This window comes from Coregonus lavaretus (genome assembly GCF_964263955.1).
Source record: "Coregonus lavaretus genome assembly, chromosome: 10".
NCBI lineage: Eukaryota > Metazoa > Chordata > Actinopteri > Salmoniformes > Salmonidae > Coregonus > Coregonus lavaretus.
Window position 1 is genome coordinate 44,826,377 of NC_139997.1, and position 19,638 is coordinate 44,846,014.

The 19,638-nt window shown below is 43.3% G+C and overlaps 1 protein-coding gene across 1 annotated transcript in view; it reads right to left on the minus strand.

The window, feature by feature from the left end:
* LOC311136008 (AP2-associated protein kinase 1-like) overlaps positions 1 to 17,447 on the minus strand; it is a 43,737-nt gene extending 26,290 nt beyond the window's left edge. Inside the window, exons 1-13 of the mRNA XM_084170068.1 lie at positions 16,682 to 17,447; positions 12,898 to 13,016; positions 12,539 to 12,647; positions 12,015 to 12,157; positions 11,418 to 11,539; positions 11,093 to 11,174; positions 10,480 to 10,612; positions 7,349 to 7,452; positions 6,447 to 6,541; positions 6,092 to 6,252; positions 4,251 to 4,411; positions 2,447 to 2,842; positions 1,868 to 2,028 (exon numbers count right to left, since the gene is read on the minus strand). Coding sequence (XP_084026194.1) covers positions 1,868 to 2,028; positions 2,447 to 2,842; positions 4,251 to 4,411; positions 6,092 to 6,252; positions 6,447 to 6,541; positions 7,349 to 7,452; positions 10,480 to 10,612; positions 11,093 to 11,174; positions 11,418 to 11,539; positions 12,015 to 12,157; positions 12,539 to 12,647; positions 12,898 to 13,016; positions 16,682 to 16,841 — 1,946 coding nt within the window. The 5' untranslated portion in view covers positions 16,842 to 17,447. The remainder of the gene's footprint in view (positions 1 to 1,867; positions 2,029 to 2,446; positions 2,843 to 4,250; positions 4,412 to 6,091; positions 6,253 to 6,446; positions 6,542 to 7,348; positions 7,453 to 10,479; positions 10,613 to 11,092; positions 11,175 to 11,417; positions 11,540 to 12,014; positions 12,158 to 12,538; positions 12,648 to 12,897; positions 13,017 to 16,681) is intronic.
* Between the last annotated feature and the right edge of the window lie 2,191 nt (positions 17,448 to 19,638).

A 19,638-nucleotide genomic window follows, 5' to 3' on the forward strand; every position in this document is an offset into this window, starting at 1 on the left:
CCGGAACAGGTCAACTTGTTGTTCCACACTGAAGAAGGCACAGTGATGCCGAAACTTTGGTGGTTTACCTAATAAATTACTGGGAGTTATATATATAAAAAATAAATAAAGAGTCGCACACTCATATATATATATACACACAGTGGGGAGAACAAGTATTTGATACACTGCCGATTTTGCAGGTTTTCCTACTTACAAAGCATGTAGAGGTCTGTCATTTTTATCATAGGTACACTTCAACTGTGAGAGACTGAATCTAAAACAAAAATCCAGAAAATCACATTGTATGATTTTCAGTAATTAATTTGCATTTTATTGCATGACATAAGTATTTGATCACCTACCAACCAGTAAGAATTCCGGCTCTCACAGACCTGTTAGTTTTTCTTTAAGAAGCCCTCCTGTTCTCCACTCATTACCTGTATTAACTGCACCTGTTTGAACTCGTTACCTGTATAAAAGACACCTGTCCACACACTCAATCAAACAGACTCCAACCTCTCCACAATGGCCAAGACCAGAGAGCTGTGTAAGGACATCAGGGATAAAATTGTAGATCTGCACAAGGCTGGGACGGGCTACAGGCCAATAGGCAAGCAGCTTGGTGAGAAGGCAACAACTGTTGGCGCAGTTATTAGAAAATGGAAGAAGTTCAAGATGACGGTCAATCACCCTCGGTCTGGGGCTCCATGCAAGATCTCACCTTGTGGGGCATCAATGATCATGAGGAAGATGAGGGATCAGCCCAGAACTACACGGCAGGACCTGGTCAATGACCTGAAGAGAGCTGGGACCACAGTCTCAAAGAAAACCATTAGTAACACACTACGCCGTCATGGATTAAAATCCTGCAGCACACGCAAGGTCCCCCTGCTCAAGCCAGCGCATGTCCAGGCCCGTCTGAAGTTTGCCAATGACCATCTGGATGATCCAGAGCAGGAATTGGAGAAGGTCATGTGGTCTGATGAGACAAAAATAGAGCTTTTTGGTCTAAACTCCACTCTCCGTGTTTGGAGGAAGAAGAAGGATGAGTACAACCCCAAGAACACCATCCCAACCGTGAAGCATGGAGGTGGAAACATCATTCTTTGGGGATGCTTTTCTGCAAAGGGGACAGGACGACTGCACCGTATTGAGGGGAGGATGGATGGGGCCATGTATCGCGAGATCTTGGCCAACAACCTCCTTCCCTCAGTAAGAGCATTGAAGATGGGTCGTGGCTGGGTCTTCCAGCATGACAACGACCCGAAACACACAGCCAGGGCAACTAAGGAGTGGCTCCTTAAGAAGCATCTCAAGGTCCTGGAGTGGCCTAGCCAGTCTCCAGACCTGAACCCAATAGAACATCTTTGGAGGGAGCTGAAAGTCTGTATTGCCCAGCGACAGCCCCGAAACCTGAAGGATCTGGAGAAGGTCTGTATGGAGGAGTGGGCCAAAATCCCTGCTGCAGTGTGTGCAAACCTAGTCAAGACCTACAGGAAACGTATGATCTCTGTAATTGCAAACAAAGGTTTCTGTACCAAATATTAAGTTCTGCTTTTCTGATGTGTCAAATACTTATTTCATGCAATAAAATGCTAATTAATTACTTAAAAATCATACAATTTGATTTTCTGGATTTTTGTTTTAGATTCCGTCTCTCACAGTTGAAGTGTACCTATGAGTCACACACTATATATATATATATATATAGAGTGTGTGACTTTTTTTTTTAGCTTATAGTTTATTCGCCATTAGTCAGCACCTCTACACAAAATAATTTTCTCTGGGTGTGCGCCAGCTCATGCTTTTTATTACACATTGAAAACTAGACATATTTAACTAAGGCTGATATTTCAGGTGATGATGTCATTTCTGCATTTCTTACATTAACTGGTTGAGGCCATCCTCTGCTGTGTTCTCTTGCAGTAGTTGGCTGGAGTCACTTCCAGGAAGCCCACCGACTGCATTCTGGGTAATGTCGCTCGGGGCGCGCTCTGCAGCCTTTGGCGAATGGTGCGGAGTCTTGGACAGACCAAGAAGAGAAGTCTGGAGGGACGGAGAGAGAGAGAAAGTATAACAAATCCCAATAACACTCACTAACTATTAACTTTCAATGCCAAATACAAATACATACAACACTAAAGAAAATGAGGCAAACAAAGTAAAATAATTAAAATAATTAAAGTAAAAACGGACAGAAAGGGTCAAACAAAACAAAAGTCTATCACACAGAAATGAGGGTCATTCATACGTTCACAATGTTGCAGGGTTTTTCAAGTTACTGAGAGAACAACACTAACGAACAAAACTGAAAAGACAGCAAAATGATGAAGGCTGATGGCATTGGCTTGACGATGGATGGCTGGGTGGAACAATGGATGGTCTGATGTCACTTTCAAGCAAGCTTTGAGTGTGTCTGTCAGCTCAGGGAGCAGCTGTCAGACACAGGCTGCAGGTATGTTACCGTCTCAGTCTCAGCTGTGTTGTGACTGGTCTCGGCAGGGGTGGACTGGGTCTTGACAGGTGGCTGCTGGGCCGCTTCTGGCTGGGCTACTGGTTGCTGGGCAACTGGTTGTTGAGGAACTGGTTGCTGCCGAGCTGTAGGCTGCTGTGCAGCCGGAGATTGGGCTGGAGTAGGCTGAGCGGATGGCTGCTGCTGGGCTTGGCTCTGGCTGGCCTGCTTACGACGTGCTGGGGCTTTGGGTGGGGCTTGGCTGGACGGGGCCTGGGCCTGCTGGGGGTTGGGACTGGCCACCAGGGGAGGCATGGCCTGTTGGGGGGTGCTTGGGGCCTCCGCCTTGGTCTGCACAGGTGGGACTCCTCCCACTGTTGCGATTGGCTGCTGCTGCAGCTGCCCTGGCTACCACACAAAGACGGACGACAGCACAAGGCGTCAAAAAAACGAGACAACGAAGGCAAAGCTGCTTCACACACAGACAACACAGTGTGCCACTAAGAATGCACGTGACTGTTATCATGGGTTCACCTGCATAACATTTCACTTTTTCACACAGAATTATATACCGGTATACCGTAAAACTGTCTTACCTACCTGAAAACTAAGGAACCATTGTTGCTATAGGAGAGGAGACTGTAAAAAATGTAATCCCAGGAAAATATAATGGAGTGCAATTGTATGGTAACGTTTTTTTTTCATCCAATTTCCTCCCGAATGCACACTTCTTCTCTGTTTGGTCAAGAGTTTCCTGCACTTCAATAACCTACTTATCTAAGCTTGTTCCATGATGACAGTCTATGCAAAGGTCAGCTGAACAATAACTCAACCCTGAGCAGCAGCTTGTCTTACAGATGGCAAGTTACAATAACCCAACCCTGAGCAGGAGCTTGTCTTACAGATGGCAAGTTACAATAACCCAACCCTGAGCAGCAGCTTGTCTTACAGATGGCAAGTTACAATAACCCAACCCTGAGCAGCAGCTTGTCTTACAGATGGCAAGTTACAATAACCCAACCCTGAGCAGCAGCTTGTCTTACAGATGGCAAGTTACAATAACCCAACCCTGAGCAGCAGCTTGTCTTACAGATGGCAAGTTACAATAACCCAACCCTGAGCAGCAGCTTGTCTTACAGATGGCAAGTTACAATAACCCAACCCTGAGCAGGAGCTTGTCTTACAGATGGCAAGTTACAGCTGGTATAAGTGGATCTTTGTCACTAAGCGACAAAATCCTATGAAATAAATTAGCTACATTTTTTCAGACCCCTTAGAGGGTAAAGAGGAACATTTTCTTTAGAAAAGGTTTTTTGTTGTTGCAATTAACCATAATTATATTAACCCACTTAAATCTTTCAAAATAATGTTCAGTGTTTTGTACTGTAATTGATTAGATTCATTAAAAGCTTCCAGATGCTCAGAAGACACGTCATCCACCACCACCAACCTGTAAGCACCCACCAGGTGATGGCAGTTATTTTTGCACCAGAAAGCTTACAGCTATCACAGTGTAGATGTTGAATCATGCCAATTAGAAATCTTCCAACAGTATCTGTGGTTGATTCTCAGAGTAGGAGTGCTGATTTAGGATCAGTTTTTCCTTTTAGATCACAATTAATAAGATTACACCATGGACACCTGATCCTAGATAAGCAATCCTATTCTGTTCTGAGACGCATGATACAAACAGCCCCTGGTCTCCCATCCAAAGATCGACCAGACCCAACCCTGCTTAGCTTCAGAGAGAAGCCAGCAGTGGGATGCAGGGTGGTATGGCTGTGGGTTTGGGTGTTAGGTTGCTGCCTGAGTTTACCTGCTTCTGCTGAGCACCAGACTGGGGCTTTCTACCCAGCTGGGGTGTGGCCTCACTGGGAGGGTTATGTGATTGGCCGGTCGCTGGCTTAGGCGGAGCCGTGGTCTGTGCCTTCTGTGATTGGAGGGCTGCTGCTTGCTGGGCAAGGTTTAAATTCACTCCTGTAAGGAGTACAGAATATGGTTACTATACAAGCCATGAAACTAGGAAAATATATTGCATGCTATATACAGTACCAGTCAAAAGTTTGGACACACCTACTCATTCAAGGGTTTTTCTCTATTTTTACTATTTTCTACATTGTAGAATAATACAATGTAGAAAATTGTAAATAAAAAATTAAGAAAAACCCTTAAATGAGTAGGTGTGTCAAAACGTTTGGCTTGTACTGTACATCTCTGGCAAGACCTCATTAGATTAGACTGTTGAGAGACAGACTAAGCAAACCAGCTATTAGTTTTTTAAGAGAGCCTATAATGTTTGACTAAATATAACTAAGATCTAATTTGTGAAATAATTCAACCAAATTTGGCAGAATGTTCTGAACAGTTTTCACCCAAAGAGGCATTTATTTGAGTTACTGAAAAAGGGGGGGGAAACAACTGTTTTAGGTCAGTGCAGGTCCAGCTCTATGTTAGCTAACTAGCTTCTTTGGGTACATGCCCACTTAGGCAGATATTTATTTATCATGGCTATTACCCACTGTCCGCCATCTTTATTTACTTCCATTTTCTCCAACTTAGCTTCTGCCATTAGGGTAGAGAACCTACCTCAGTCACTTTTGTTTATCTCTTGAGTAGCTACAGTGCCTTCAGAAAGTATTCACACCCCTTGACTTTTTCCACATTTTGTTGTGTTACAGCCTGAATTTAAAATGGATTAATTTGCGATTTATTTTGTCACTGGCCTACACACAATACCCCATAATGTCAGTGGAATTAAGTTTTTACAAATTAATTAAAAAAGAAAAGCTGAATGTCTTGAGTCAATAAGTATTCAACCCCTTTGTTATGGCAAGCCTAAATAAGTTCAGGAGTACAAAGTGTTATGTTTGGGGCAAATCCAATACAACATTACTGAGTACCACTACATATTTTCAAGCATAGTGGTGCTGCATCAAGTTTTGGGTATGCTTGTAATCGTTAAGGACTGGGGAGTTTTTCAGGATAAAAAAGAAACGGAATGGAGCTAAGCACAGGCAAGATCCTAGAGGAAAATCTGGTTCAGTATGCTTTCCACCAGACACTGGGAGGTTAATTCACCTTTCAGCAGGACAATAACCTAAAACACAAGGTCAAATCTACACTGGAGTTGCTTACCAAGAACACAATGAATGTTCCTTAGTGGCCGAGTTACAGTTTTTACTTAAATCTGCTTGAAAATCTATGGCAAGACCTGAAAATGGTTGTCTAGCAATGATCAATAGCCAATTTGACAGAGCTTGAAGAATTTTGAAAAGAATAATGGGCAAATATTGCACAATCCAGGTGTGGAAAGCTCTTAGAGACTTACCCAGAAAGACTCACAGCTGTAATCGCTGCCAAAGGTGATTCTAACATGGGTTGAACACTTGATGAAGATAATTTATTTTTCATTCATTTTTACAAATGTTAGAATTTTTCTTCCACTTTGACATTACACAGTATTTTGTGTAGATCATTGACAAAAATGACAATTAAATCCATTTTAATCCTACTTTGTAACAACAAAATGTGGAAAAAGTCAAGGGGTGTGAATACTTTCTGAAGGCACTGTAACATGCCTCTAAATAAAACCACTGTTAGCCTAGTTGCAGTACATAGGCAGAGTGACAGAGTGGCAGAGTGAGGGTGGGTACATACCTAGAGGAAGGGCCCCCCCGGCAGGGAGGTTGGCCCGTTTGCGAGGGGTGAGGGCAGCCGGCTGGATGGGTAGGATTCCAGCGCTGGGTGGGGCATGGCCCGCTTTGGGCCTCTGCCGGGGAGTGATGGAGGTCTCAGTGGTGGGGATGGGGTCTGTCAGTCTGGGGGTCAAAGGTGAGAATTGTTGATCAACATGTCAATGGTATGAAATTACCTTATGAATGATGTTAAAGCAGAACAGAGAACACACAACTGACAAAAACGTAGGATACAGGCTTCAATACTGGTGTGTATAACAACAACAACCAGAAGATTACTCAGGCAGCCTCCTGTATGACAAACACCACAGACTTACCTGGCCTTACTCTGTGTCTGGCTCTGGCTCTTCTTCGCTGCAGCAGCCTCGCTGGCTTTGATTGGCTCAGGGAGTTGAGCAGGAATTGGAGAGTTCTATATGGGGGTAGATTAGAGACAAAAGTATTGTAAATTCATATTTGTGAGGGAATGGATCCATATGACAAGCACATTCAGTAACTTCAGGCATGGATTGAATAGAACATTGGTAGATCTGGCCCTGAGCCCAAGAGAGACCAATCCACAGACTGTTCCCAGAACAGAGAGAGACTGAAACATACAGTACAGGACACACTAGAGAGAGACACCCCAGCACAGAGATAGACTGACCCACATACACTGAGTGTACAAAACATGAAGGACACCTGCTCTTTCCATGACATAGACTGACAAGGTGAAAGCTATGATCCCTTACTGATGTCACTTGTTAAATCCACTTCAATCAGTGTAGATGAAGGGGAGGAGACAAGTTAAACAAGGATTTCTAAGCCTTGAGACAATTGAGACATGGATTGTGTATGTGTGCCATTCAGAGGGTGAATGGGCAAGACAAAAGATTTAAGTGCCTTTGAACGGGGTATAGTAGTAGGTGCCAGGCGCACCGGTTTGTGTGTCAAGAACTGCAACGCAGCTGGGTTTTACACGCTCAACAGTTTCCCATGTGTATCAAGAATGGTCCACCACCCAAAGGACATCCAGCCAACTTGACACAACTGTGGGAAGCATTGGAGTCAACATGGGCCTGCATCCCTGTGGAATGCGTTCGACACCTTGTATAGTCCATGCCCCCAATGAACTGAGGCTGATCTGAGGCCAAAAGGGGGTGCAACTCAATATTAGGAAGGTGTTCCTAATGTTTTGTACACTCAGTGTAGACTGACCCCAGAGCAGAGAAAGACTGACCTTCACATTCTGAACAGGGCAATCACGGCGAGCCTGTTTAAAAGCAAAGTAGGACACCTGGTAGATGTCAGGTCTTTTGTCAGGGTCGGGCTCCAGCATGTACCCTGACAAACACCAACAGAATGAGAAGGAGAGGTGGAGGAGGAGGTGGAAATGTGAGAGAAAACGTGAGAGACCAATCAAACCACACCAGAAGAGACAAGAGCAACACACTGCCTAACCCACAACCTGTAGCTTAAGCATGGTTAGATGAGGAGGTAACATGTTGTACAGGACTGATACTATATACACCACATGTCCAAAAGCATGTGGACACCTGCTTGTCGAACATCTCATTCCAAAATCATGGGCATTAATATGAAATTGGTCCCCCCCTTTGCTGCTATAACAGCCTCCACTCTTCTGGGAAAGCTTTCCACTAGATGTTGGAACATTGCTGCGGGGACTTGCTTCCATTCAGCCACAATATCATTAGTGAGGTCGGGCACTGATGTTGGGCGATTAGGCCAGGCTCGCAGTCGGTGTTCCAACTCATCCCAAAGGTGTTCGATGGGGTTGAGGTCAGGGCTCTGTGCAGGCCAGTCAAGTTCTTCCACACCGATCTCGACAAACCATTTCTGTATAGACCTCGCTTTGTGCATGGGGGCATTGTCATGCTGAAACAGGAAAGGGCCTTCCCCAAACTGTTGCCACAAAGTTGGAAGCACAGAATCGTCTAGAATGTCATTGTATGCTGTAGCGTTAAGATTTCCCTTCACTGGAACTAAGGGGCCTAGCCCGAACCATGAAAAACAGCCCCAGACCATTATTCATTCATCCACCAAACTTTACAGTTGGCACTATGCATTGGGGGAGGTAGCATTCTCCTGGCATCCGCCAAACCCAGATTCGTCCATCGTACTGCCAGATGGGAAAGCGTGATTCATCACTCCAGAGAACGTGTTTCCACTGCTCCAATGGCGGCGAGCTTTACACCACTCCAGCCAACGCTTGGCATTGGGCATGGTGATCTTAGGCTTGTGTGTGGCTGCTCGGCCATGGAAACCCATTTCACGAACAGTTCTTATGCTGACGTTGCTTCCAGATGCAGTTTGGAACTCGGTAGTGAGTGTTGCAACAGAGGACAGACGATTTTTACACGCTACTCGATTCAGCACTCGGCGGTCCCGTTCTGTGAGCTTGTGTTGCCTACCACTTTGCAGCTGAGCTGTTGTTGCTCCTAGACGTTTCCACTTCACAATAACAGCACTTACAGTTGACCGGAGCAGCTCTAGCAGGGCAAAAATTGTACAAACTGACTTCTTGGAAAGGAGGCATCCTATGACGGTACCACGTTGAAAGTCACTGAGCTCTTCAGTAAGGCCATTCTACTGCCAATGTTTGTCTATGGAGATTGCTTGGCTGTGTGCTTGATTTGATACACCTGTCAGCAACAGCCGTGGCTGAAATAGCCGAATCCACTAATTTGAAGGGGTGTCCACATAGTTTTGTATACAGTGGGGAGAACAAGTATTTGATACACTGCCGATTTTGCAGGTTTTCCTACTTACGAAGCATGTAGAGGTCTGTAATTTTTATCATAGGTACACTTCAACTGTGAGAGACGGAATCTAAAACAAAAATCCAGAAAATGACATTGTATGATTTTTAAGTAATTAATTTGCATTTTATTGCATGACATAAGTATTTGATAAATCAGAAAAGCAGAACTTAATATTTGGTACAGAAACCTTTGTTTGCAATTACAGAGATCATACGTTTCCTGTAGGTCTTGAACAGGTTTGCACACACTGCAGCAGGGATTTTGGCCCACTCCTCCATACAGACCTTCTCCAGATCCTTCAGGTTTCGGGGCTGTCGCTGGGCAATACAGACTTTCAGCTCCCTCCAAAGATGTTCTATTGGGTTCAGGTCTGGAGACTGGCTAGGCCACTCCAGGACCTTGAGATGCTTCTTACGGAGCCACTCCTTAAGTTGCCCTGGCTGTGTGTTTCGGTCGTTGTCATGCTGGAAGACCCAGCCACGACCCATCTTCAATGCTCTTACTGAGGGAAGGAGGTTGTTGGCCAAGATCTCGCGATACATGGCCCCATCCATCCTCCCCTCAATACGGTGCAGTCGTCCTGTCCCCTTTGCAGAAAAGCATCCCCAAAGAATGATGTTTCCACCTCCATGCTTCACGGTTGGGATGGTGTTCTTGGGGTTGAACTCATCCTTCTTCTTCCTCCAAACACGGCGAGTGGAGTTTAGACCAAAAAGCTCTATTTTTGTCTCATCAGACCACATGACCTTCTCCCATTCCTCCTCTGGATCATCCAGATGGTCATTGGCAAACTTCAGACGGGCCTGGACATGCGCTGGCTTGAGCAGGGGGACCTTGCGTGCGCTGCAGGATTTTAATCCATGACAGCGTAGTGTGTTACTAATGGTTTTCTTTGAGACTGTGATCCCAGCTCTCTTCAGGTCATTGACCAGGTCCTGCCGAGTAGTTCTGGGCTGATCCCTCACCTTCCTCATGATCATTGATGCCCCACGAGGTGAGAACTTGCATGGAGCCCCAGACCGAGGGAGATTGACCGTCATCTTGAACTTCTTCCATTTTCTAATAATTGCGCCAACAGTTGTTGCCTTCTCACCAAGCTGCTTGCCTATTGTCCTGTAGCCAATCCCAGCCTTGTGCAGGTCTACAATTTTATCCCTGATGTCCTTACACAGCTCTCTGGTCTTGGCCATTGTGGAGAGGTTGGAGTCTGTTTGATTGAGTGTGTGGACAGGTGTCTTTTATACAGGTAACGAGAAAAACGAACAGGTCTGTGAGAGCTGGAATTCTTACTGGTTGGTAGGTGATCAAATACTTATGTCATGCAATAAAATGCAAATTAATTACTTAAAAATCATACAATGTGATTTTCTGGATTTTTGTTTTAGATTCCGTCTCTCACAGTTGAAGTGTACCTATGATAAAAATGACAGACCTCTACATGCTTTGTAAGTAGGAAAACCTGCAAAATCGGCAGTGTATAAAATACTTGTTCTCCCCACTGTATATAGTGTACTTCTAAAATATGTAATGGTATTGTAGAATCTACACTAATTTCCCTAGCAGATACAGTGAGTGGTGGAATACTGACGGATGAGGCAGTGCAGGTCGTAGGAGTAGCGGGAATTGTCAGGAATGGTGAAGCTGCCATCACAGATGGCCACCTGGCTCTCCCCGAAGGGTAGAGTGAAGTAGCACAGCTTATACAGCAAACAGCCCATCGCCTGGAGGGAACACACACACATTTTACATTTGAGTCATTTAGCTATTAGGGTTAAGTGCCTTGCTCAAGGGCACATCAACACCTAGTCAGCTTGGGGATTCGAACCAGCGACCTTTCAGTTACTGGCCCAATGCTCTTAACCTCTAGGCTACCTGCCTCCACACACACACCACACACTTATTAACTTACATAACATTTAGAGCAAACATCCAAATGCCTCGAGAAACCAGATGGGAAAAGGCTTCTCCACACAAATATGGCTTTTCAAATGTGCTACTGTAACAACTACCTGAGATTCCTCTTGCCACTGGCCAAAGACTTGCTTTACGTTTTCATTTAGTTTATCTATATTTTATACAATTTTCATGGGCATTCTGTGACAAATTGCTGAAAAGTGTATTGTTAAAAAGCCCTATACAAATCAGAAGCTGGCACTGATACCATAACTGAAACCTAGATCTAAAATACAAGGTCCACTCACCCATATGTCAGCTTTAGTAGTGATAATCTTGCTATTGTAGAGGTTCACCATCTCAGGGGCACGATATGACAGAGTGGTGTACCTGAGAGAGAACGGGACAAAGTCACAAACAGGAAGATGAAGAACATCATGAGCTTTATTACATTTACATTTTAGTCATTTAGCAGACACTCTTATCCAGAGTGACTTACAGTTAGTGAGTGCATACATTTTCATACTGGCCCCCCGTGTTCTATGGCTGTAAAACGGTATTCTATGGCTGTAAAAAAGCACCATTCAAAATAAATGAAACGGCAGGAAATGGTACGCATGTAGGTTCACAAACTTCTTTATTTCCTCATCGACTACTGGCACTCCTTCGGTCTGTGGGTTCTGGAACTTATTGGTGGCGCTTCCGAAGTCACACAGCACGTAGTGACCCTTATCATGTAACAGGATGTTCTCCACCTGCAGAGACACAAAGGAGAAGAAGAGTCTAACAGAGGCAGAGAACGATAAAATATGAGTCATGTAATGGCTGCTATTAAAAAAATATATATAATGTGAAATGAATTTAAAAAAGTGTCTGCTGAATGGCATATATGAATACCGGTAACAGCTTGCCTATATAACAGCAAGACTAAGCCAAGAAGAAGATGAGAAGAGAGAGTGGGTGAGTACAGAGAAGGGAGGTGGGAGAAAACACAGGAGAGGATTTGAGCCAGTTTGCTACAGCAGGAAAATAATCCTGCAGCAACAGGAAATTTGAATTTTTATGTGAATTATAATTAATTGATTGATACATTTTTCGTAAGGGAATTCTGAAATTTCAAAGTGGAAATTGCAAACTTTAGATGCCTTTTTATGCCTCAAATCCACTAAGTTGTACATTTCCTGCAACAGGGTGATCAAATTAAGATCCTACATCTGGCCTCCCCCGTACCTTAAGGTCCCTGTGGATGATGGGTGTCTTGCCCTGGTGCAGTCGAGACACGGCGTCACACGTATCACAGAAGATCTGCAGAACCTCTGCCTCGGTGAAGCCTGTCTGCAGACGCTGGTTCATCAGGTTCACCACCTGGCCTCCTGCAGAGATACACCACTGAGTTTCATTATTGAACACACACACTGGGAATGGAGACAACAGGTACACTCGGTCACACCTATCTTGCACTCAGACAATCAGTCTCTTGATAATCTAAAATGACCACTTCACAATAGGGGCCTTTACTCAGAGGTTTCACATGGTGTTATATAGCTGTGATGTGGAAGCTCACTAGGCTTGGGCGATATACCGTATACCAGGGTAGGCCTATATGGAAGATAGACAGAATAGTTAGGCAGAACTCGCCCTCATGTGGACTACAAGTGGAGTGACAGTGGTCCCCCTTTATTTCTACCTTTCATAGTCACTTTTGAGGACTCAACCACACTTGATTGAACACAGATCCTTCAGTAAGCACTCACCTTTACAGTAGTCCATGAGGATGAGCACTTCCCACACATCTCCTCCTCCACAAGTGGTGATACTAGAGTCCAGATAGCCAACAATGTTCTTATGGCCGACCAGGTCCTTCTGCGAGAGTACATGGACACCCAGATTACATTAAAAGACAGAGTGAACATTATCATGCCACTGAAATTCAAACTTGTCTCCTGAGGAAAATTTGGTTGCAAATCATTGTTGCTGATAAATAAGGTGCTGCAGAGTTTGTAGGGCTGCCTGTATGCGTGTCGTGCATGTGTTTTCATTTGAGCAAAGGAGAGTACTAGACAGAATAGCTCCCTTTTCAAGCACGCCATGGGGTAATGCCACAGCAACTCACCATAATCTGGATCTCTCGCTTGCACACCTGCAGGTCGTGCTCATTGTTGACATACATCCTCTTGAGGGCACAGCGGAGCCCCTGGCTGGTTCGTACCAGGAACACAATGGCAAACCCCCCTGTGAGAAAGAGAGAGAATGAGACCAAATTAAAAGTTCAGTGTTTGGAGGTAAGCAACCATTGGAAGTCTGAAGTAATAGAATATAAGAGATATTTCAGGTCATGAACAAATCACTTTCAAGTGTATTCAGGTGTCAAGATCTGCTTGCATTTTGTATTTATATTGATGTGTGTATTTACTGTAATTTACGTAATTCAGGGATCATCTGTAAAAGATACCTTGGTCTCAGTATGACTCCCTGATAAAATATAGGTTAAATAAAAAATGTAAAAGAGGTTGGGAATGTAGGCAACATCACTCTGTGCTAAAAACTATTTATATTACAAAGGGTCATTTTTCTTGAAGAAAAATGGTATGACTTTTTATATGTTAGTGGAAGAAGTTTTTACATTTAAATTGTGAGAGGCTAGTGTTGAAAAACTGAGGCTAGTATAGTAGTGACTGCATTATAAATAGTAGAGAGATAGAAGCCTTTAGTGATTGTAGCTCAGAAGTAGTAGGCTAGTAGTAGGCTAGTAGTAGTAGTGGTAGTAGTGGTAGCAGCAGCAGCAGTAGCAGCAGCAGCAGCAGTAGTAGTATTAGTATTAGTAGTAGTCTAGTAGTAGTAGTAGCAGCAGCATTAGTAGTAGTAGTAGTAGTAGTAGTAGTAGCAGCAGCAGCAGTAGCAGCAGTAGTAGTAGTCTAGTAGTAGTAGTAGTAGTAGTCTAGTGGTAGTAGTAGCAGCAGCAGTAGTAGCAGCAGCAGTAGTAGTAGTAGTAGTAGGCTAGTAGTATTTTTAGTGCAACTGAAGCATCCACAATGATGGCATTGCCCCAGGGCAACTGTAGGCTTACAGTATATCTAGCCTAACTGTCTTAGCATGGAATTCACGGTAACTCAATGTTGATAACCTACATATTATACCATAATGGTGTTGAATTTCAATGTGTTGAAATTGCAGTGTACTATGTAGATCTATACAATATTGCCATGGGAGTTGCTGAGCTAAAACTGTGGCAGGGATAGGCTACTTCAACAATATGCAAGACAGTCTTTAAAGACTGTTTCTATTCAGCATGTTTCAGACTAGAATGATGGACAGAATAGGCAGAAATCATGAGATGCAATTTGCCTTACTCGTCAACAAAAGCGTTGAATGTGAGAAAGTGATAGGAACATTATTGTCGTCATGAACCGAGGTTGTTAGAGCAAAATTGCAGTCTTTAAGAAGGCTGTGCAAAGTATAGTAATTTTACAAGATGTCAGGGCTACATCATTACCCTACCAGTGAACACAATCCACATGAATGACTCTACTGTGCAGGATAATGCACACTGCAATTTCTCAAGCATGCAACATCCGTCCCTCTCTCACACACTCACATTAACACGCACATACACACATACTCACCTGGGGATATAGAGTGACAGGTGTATTACCTTTCATTCAGGTGTATGATACAAAATGATAGTGTTATGTGGTAACAGGGGTCGGGGTCAATTTGAGAATTGACATGTGCCATTTATTTTTATGTATATGATTGTGTTTATTTAGGCTAGGTTATGCATTTGCCATTTTCAAAGACTAGGCCAATTTATTTTTCTATTCTTTCATTAATTCATTTAAAGGATTGACTAAATTTACATGGAATTGAACCCAAGACAGATGCTTAATGACAAAAATATACTGTTTTGAGAGGTGATTTGTCACCACTGCACAATTTGCACAGGGAGTCAGGGATTAATGTCACATCACTTCCTCACATCAAGGCATTATGGTCCTGTGTGGCTCAGTTGGAGTAGCATGGTGCTTGCGGGGGACAAGTAACAAAATGTAGGCACTCACTACTGTAAGTCGCTCTGGATAAGAGCGTCTGCTAAATGACTAAAATGTAAATGTACAATTATCTTCAGGTTCTTTGGACTTCACTACCAATTACCTGAGTGATATCAAACGATCAGCAACTTGATCTGCATGGTATTAGGTTGTCAAAATGAAAAAAATACCAGGTTTAATGTTCCCAATGGACTTTTGTTTAAGAGTAAAAATACTTAGACACCCCAGACATCTCTCTCACTGCTCTTCAGTACCTGAAAATGAGCTATCATTCCTAGCGAGCCTCTTCTCGTGTCCAAGGTCACACATTTTAATAAATCATACAACACCCAAAACAGACACCCATTTAATCAGTGCCTCATACGTAAGGAGATTTCCAGCCAACAAATGTACCAAATGAAGCTGCTGTTCTAACAATGATAGAGCTGTCAGTCATTTGACTGATATGACTTGTCATCTCTTGCAGCAGCCACACACTTGATCCTCAAAACTGCTGCCATGAAAGCCACACTACAAACAGCATGGCACCATGGCTTACCCATCTACAGTGAAATGGTCATTGGGCTGGGTGTGTCAAAAGTAGTAAAATAGTTTTTCCTATTTTGTTGCATTACAACCTGTAATTTAAATGGATTTTTATTTGGATTTCATGTAATGGACATACACAAAATAGTCCAAATTGGTGAAGTGAAGAAAAAAATTATAAAAAATTAATAACGGAAAAGTGGTGCGTGCATATGTATTTACCCCCTTTGCTATGAATGCCCCTAAATAAGATCTGGTGCAACCAATTACCTTCAGAAGTCACATAATTAGTTAAATTGCACCTGTGTGCAATCTGTGTGTCACATGATCTCAATATATATACACCTGTTCTGAAAGGCCCCAGAGTTTGCAACACCACCAAGCAAGCGGCACCATGAAGACCAAGGAGCTCTCCAAACAGGTCAGGGACAAAGTTGTGGAGAAGTATAGATCAGGGTTGGGTTATAAAAAAATCTGAAACTTTGAACATCCCACGGAGCACCATTCAATCCATTACTAAAAAATGGAAAGAATATGGCACCACAACAAACCTGCCAAGAGAGGGCCGCCCACCAAAACTCACGGACCAGGCAAGGAGGGCATTAATCAGAGAGGCAACAAAGAGACCAAAGATAACCCTGAAGGAGCTGCAAAGCTCCACAGCGGAGATTGGAGTATCTGTCCATAGGACCACTTTAAGCCGTACACTCCACAGAGCTGGGCTTTAAGGAAGAGTGGCCAGAAAAAAAGCCATTGCTTAAAGAAATAAATAAGCAAAAACGTTTGGTGTTCGCCAAAAGGCATGTGGGAGACTCCCCAAACATATGGAAGAAGGTACTCTGGTCAGATGAGACTAACATTGAGCTTTTTGGCCATCAAGGAAAATGTCTGGCGCAAACCCAACACCTCTCATCACCCCGAGAACACCATCCCGTTTTTCAACAGCAGGGACTGGGAAACTGTATATTTTAATTCCAGGTTGTCAGGCAACAAAATGCCAAGGGGTTGAATACTTTCGCAAGCCACTGTAGGAGTGTCAGGAATAGGATTACATAATGTGGAAAGTTGACACAACAGTATGTCTCTACCAATGGCATACTGTAGCCATATCACTCTGAAACCTATGCCTGCCTCTCGCTTGAGCATAACTGAATTCCATAATTCCATAGTTAGTGCAGCAGCTACCTGACTGGTAATGACTGATCCATACTGAAACATTGTTGCAGTTTGCTGTCTGACTGAAATGTCACATGACATGTTCTCAGTCAACATGGACATCAAAACATTGTTTCCAAAAGACAAGCATCAATTCCTACATCTCACCTTCGGCCACTGTTTCTTCAATAGTGACTTGGTGCCGCCCAATAGTACATGAACGTCCAATTAAATTGCCACCTGCATGGCTGGATCCACTGTTACCCCCTCCAGAACCAGGTCCAGAACTGACCAACTCCCGACGAGATGAATCAAAGAACTTCCTCATGATAGTTATCAGTTAGATCTCGATGATCAGGAAAAATTATCCTCACTTCAATCAAAACGATACAGACTGCTCAAATGTCCTTGTTTCCAGTTGTGTCAGTTTCGCAAATTAACCTTATATTTCTGGACAAGGCCGAAGGTTTGTCTGACACAGCCAGTCTTGTTGTTTGCAGATGCCAAAACAGCAGTGATTTCTTCACCAGCACTGGCAGCAGTTAGCTAGCTACTTAGTCAATGATGAGATAGCTATCCCCGAATGACCAGTCTCCTATTTGCTTGACAGACTAGATATAGAGACAAGATAGCAGACTAAAATAATTCTGCTAAACCTTGTGCAGTATTACACTTGCTATCGTCTTGGAGGAGGACATTTCTCCATCAGAGCAGCTGTTCAGGGGGTTGTGGGTCCCTCCACCTCCGCGGCTAGTTTATGACATTTCATGTAGCTAAGGTTATCCTCTAAAAAATATGTCCGTTGCAATATATACTCGGTGCAACGTGCCAATGTTACACGATCCTTCCATATTCAATGTCTTTCAGCAAATAATGATTATTTCCAGGCCTACTATAATACAGCATCTAGCTAGCTACAATTAGCTAACGGCTAGCTGGCTGCCACGACCCGCTAGCTATTTCGCAACAGGAAATGCATATCAAACAGGAAATGGTCATTCCGATACTTGTATATGGATTGTAGCTAGATACTTTCGATCTCAGTTTGGTTTGACAGCTCCGTTAGAAATGTTAGTAGTTAATGTTAGATTTACGCAAGCTAGGCTAATACAAGCTTCGGCTACTACGACAACATAGCTAGCAGTGGAGTCATGGGATCTGTATTTCTACGATTGGGGGGCACTGGTGGGGGAGCATTTATAGCTAGGATTTCATCCAATATGCGACAGATTTTCATGCGAATATTCTCAAATCTGCATAAAACAATATGGGCATTTTCCCACCAGAGATATGTTTCTATCAAACGGACTTTTTGCAGATCAAAGGCTGTGCGTGATGACTTAGTGCACATTCAAATAACTTTTACCGTTACATTCCCATGTAGGCTACCGAATTAAAAATACAGGTTAAATGGGTTTCCATTGGATTTTCAACTCTACTGATAGTTTTGTCATAATAACTGTTGTATTATTTAGAAAATGTGCCCAATCTGGTCTCTAGCCAACAGCTCACAGATACAGTGCGTATGCTACCACATTATGAGTTTATTATGGATAAGAGCGATATTATTTGTATTTTTCAAACAGGAGCCAAGCTTCGATCATCATGTCACCAGAATAAGACCCTCGATATTTATTGGAAAAGAGCATCAAGCTCATCACCTTGCACATTCACCACCCTGTTTTTGATTTGATTTATTAGGATCCCCATTAGCAGACACCAATGGTGACAGCTAGTCTTATTGGGTTTCAACATATAACGAAAAAGACATTACAGAAAAAATACTTCACAATTTACATTTAAAAACAACATGTAGTGTGTGTGTGTGTGTGCATCTATCAGTTACACATACATGTCAGTACATACACACAACAATTTGGTCACATGGGGGAGAGGTGTTGTGCCATGAGGTGTTGCTTTATTTGTTTTTTGAAACCAGGTTTGCTGTTCACTTGCGCTATATAAGATGGAAGGGAGTTCCATGCACTCATGGCTCTGTATAATACTGTACGTTTCCTTGAATTTGTTCTGGACCTGGGGACTGTGAAAAGACCCCTGGTGGCATGTCTGGAGGGGTAAGTGTGTGTGTCAATGTTGTGTGTAAGTTGACTATACAAACCATTTGGAATGTCCAACACATTAATGTTTCTGTGAAGTTCATCATAACTTATTTCATCTATAGCCTAATAAACTGCATGATTTCCCGAGTAATAGTGGGAGGACCACACACCATATCATCACGTGACTCCAAGATTACTTCTTTATGATGGTTACTATCAGTTGCGACCCGTCATTCAGGGCAGGTGGGGCAGAGCCCCCACATTTTTTACTAAAATTAAAAAATAGCATTAATACTTGTCACATATCAGTTTGCAAACAATGTAAAATAAAATAAATCATTGAGTTAATAAAGCCACATACAAACATTATCTCTTTTTTGCTTTCTTGAGTAAGGCAGCTGTTTCAGGCTAGCTCAGTGCTTTCTGTGGTGGTGGGGCAGCCAGTTGAAAATACTGGGCGTAGGGGTTGGTAATGTTCTCTAGTTGTGCCGTGATTGGCTCAGTGTTTCTAATTGACCTGGCCCGGGTATCGTGAATGGATATTGACCTCATTCCGTCAGTAGAGGATGCCTGGATGTTCTTCAAAAGGGCTTTCCTCTCCATCTTAAATAAGCATGACCCATTCAAAAAATTCAGAACTAAGAACAGATATAGCCCCTGGTTCACCCCAGACTTAACTGCCCTTGACCAGCACAAAAACATCCTGTGGCGTACTGCATTAGCATCGAACAGCCCCCGCGATATGCAACTTTTCAGGGAAGTCAGGAACCAATATACACAATCAGTTAGGAAAGCAAAGGTTAGCTTTTTCAAACTGAAATTTGTATCCTGTAGCACTAACTCCAAAAAGTTTTGGGACACTGTAAAGTCCATGGAGAATAAGAGCACCTCCTCCCAGCTACCCACTGCACTGAGGCTAGGAAACATTGTCACCACCGATAAATCTACGATAATCGAGAATTTCAAGAAGCATTTTGCTACGGCTGGCCATGCTTTCCACCTGGCTACCCCTACCCCGGCCACCAGCTCTGCACCCTCCGCTGCAACTTGCCCATGCCCCCCCCC